Raw genomic sequence first — 685 nt, forward strand, 5'->3', positions numbered from 1 at the left:
CTATAAAGTACATAGACAAAGTGCTTTTGTGTTCCTAAGACATACTCCAAAAGTTTGTTGTTTCTTTAAAAATCCCTGGTGTACTTTTTTTTTTTTTAACTTGTAGTATATCTCTTTCTCATAATAATAGAGAAAGTAGAGCTAGGCCTCCTTGAGTATGATAAAACATAGCCATACTCAAAGCCATACTATTAGTTTTAGAAGTCAATAAATAATGTCTGTTTCCCTTCCTGAATGCAGAGCCACCTGAGACATAAAATAGGAGTTGGACAGATGGGGAATTAAATTATCGGCTTTATTACTGAAGAACTTGAGGATTTGTAGCCAAATGGACTTCCCAATGTGCACCCTATGACAGATGGACACATACCTGAAGGAGCAAGTCTCGAGAGAGAAAGGAAGGAACGAGGTCAGGGGCACCGGAGGAGGCATTTGCTTCTCCAAGCAAACTGGAAGAGAGTTGGCACTGCGAAGCACCCTGTGAAAGATTTATTTGCTGAGGAAAATTCAGATGGGCGACCTGTGACGTTATCTGCAGTCCGTTCCTTCCCAGTTAGGGCTGGTACCCAAAGGGGGCGCTGTGGTGACGGCGGCAGCAGCCGTCCCTCCTACATAATAACACTGTTTGAATGGCTGCAAGTCAACAAATCCCTTTCAGATAAGTCCCAAAGAAGCTTGTAAGTAA

General features: G+C 42.5%; 1 protein-coding gene across 1 annotated transcript in view; it reads left to right on the forward strand.

The window, feature by feature from the left end:
• LOC105824119 (centromere-associated protein E-like) overlaps nt 1-681 on the forward strand; it is a 23115-nt gene extending 22434 nt beyond the window's left edge. Inside the window, exon 10 of the mRNA XM_012661489.1 lies at nt 325-681. Within this exon, the coding sequence (XP_012516943.1) occupies nt 325-681 (357 nt within the window). The remainder of the gene's footprint in view (nt 1-324) is intronic.
• Nucleotides 682-685: the final 4 nt, after the last annotated feature.

Source organism: Propithecus coquereli, unplaced genomic scaffold (assembly GCF_000956105.1).
Source record: "Propithecus coquereli isolate 6110/MARCELLA unplaced genomic scaffold, Pcoq_1.0 Scaffold712, whole genome shotgun sequence".
Classification (NCBI taxonomy): domain Eukaryota; kingdom Metazoa; phylum Chordata; class Mammalia; order Primates; family Indriidae; genus Propithecus; species Propithecus coquereli.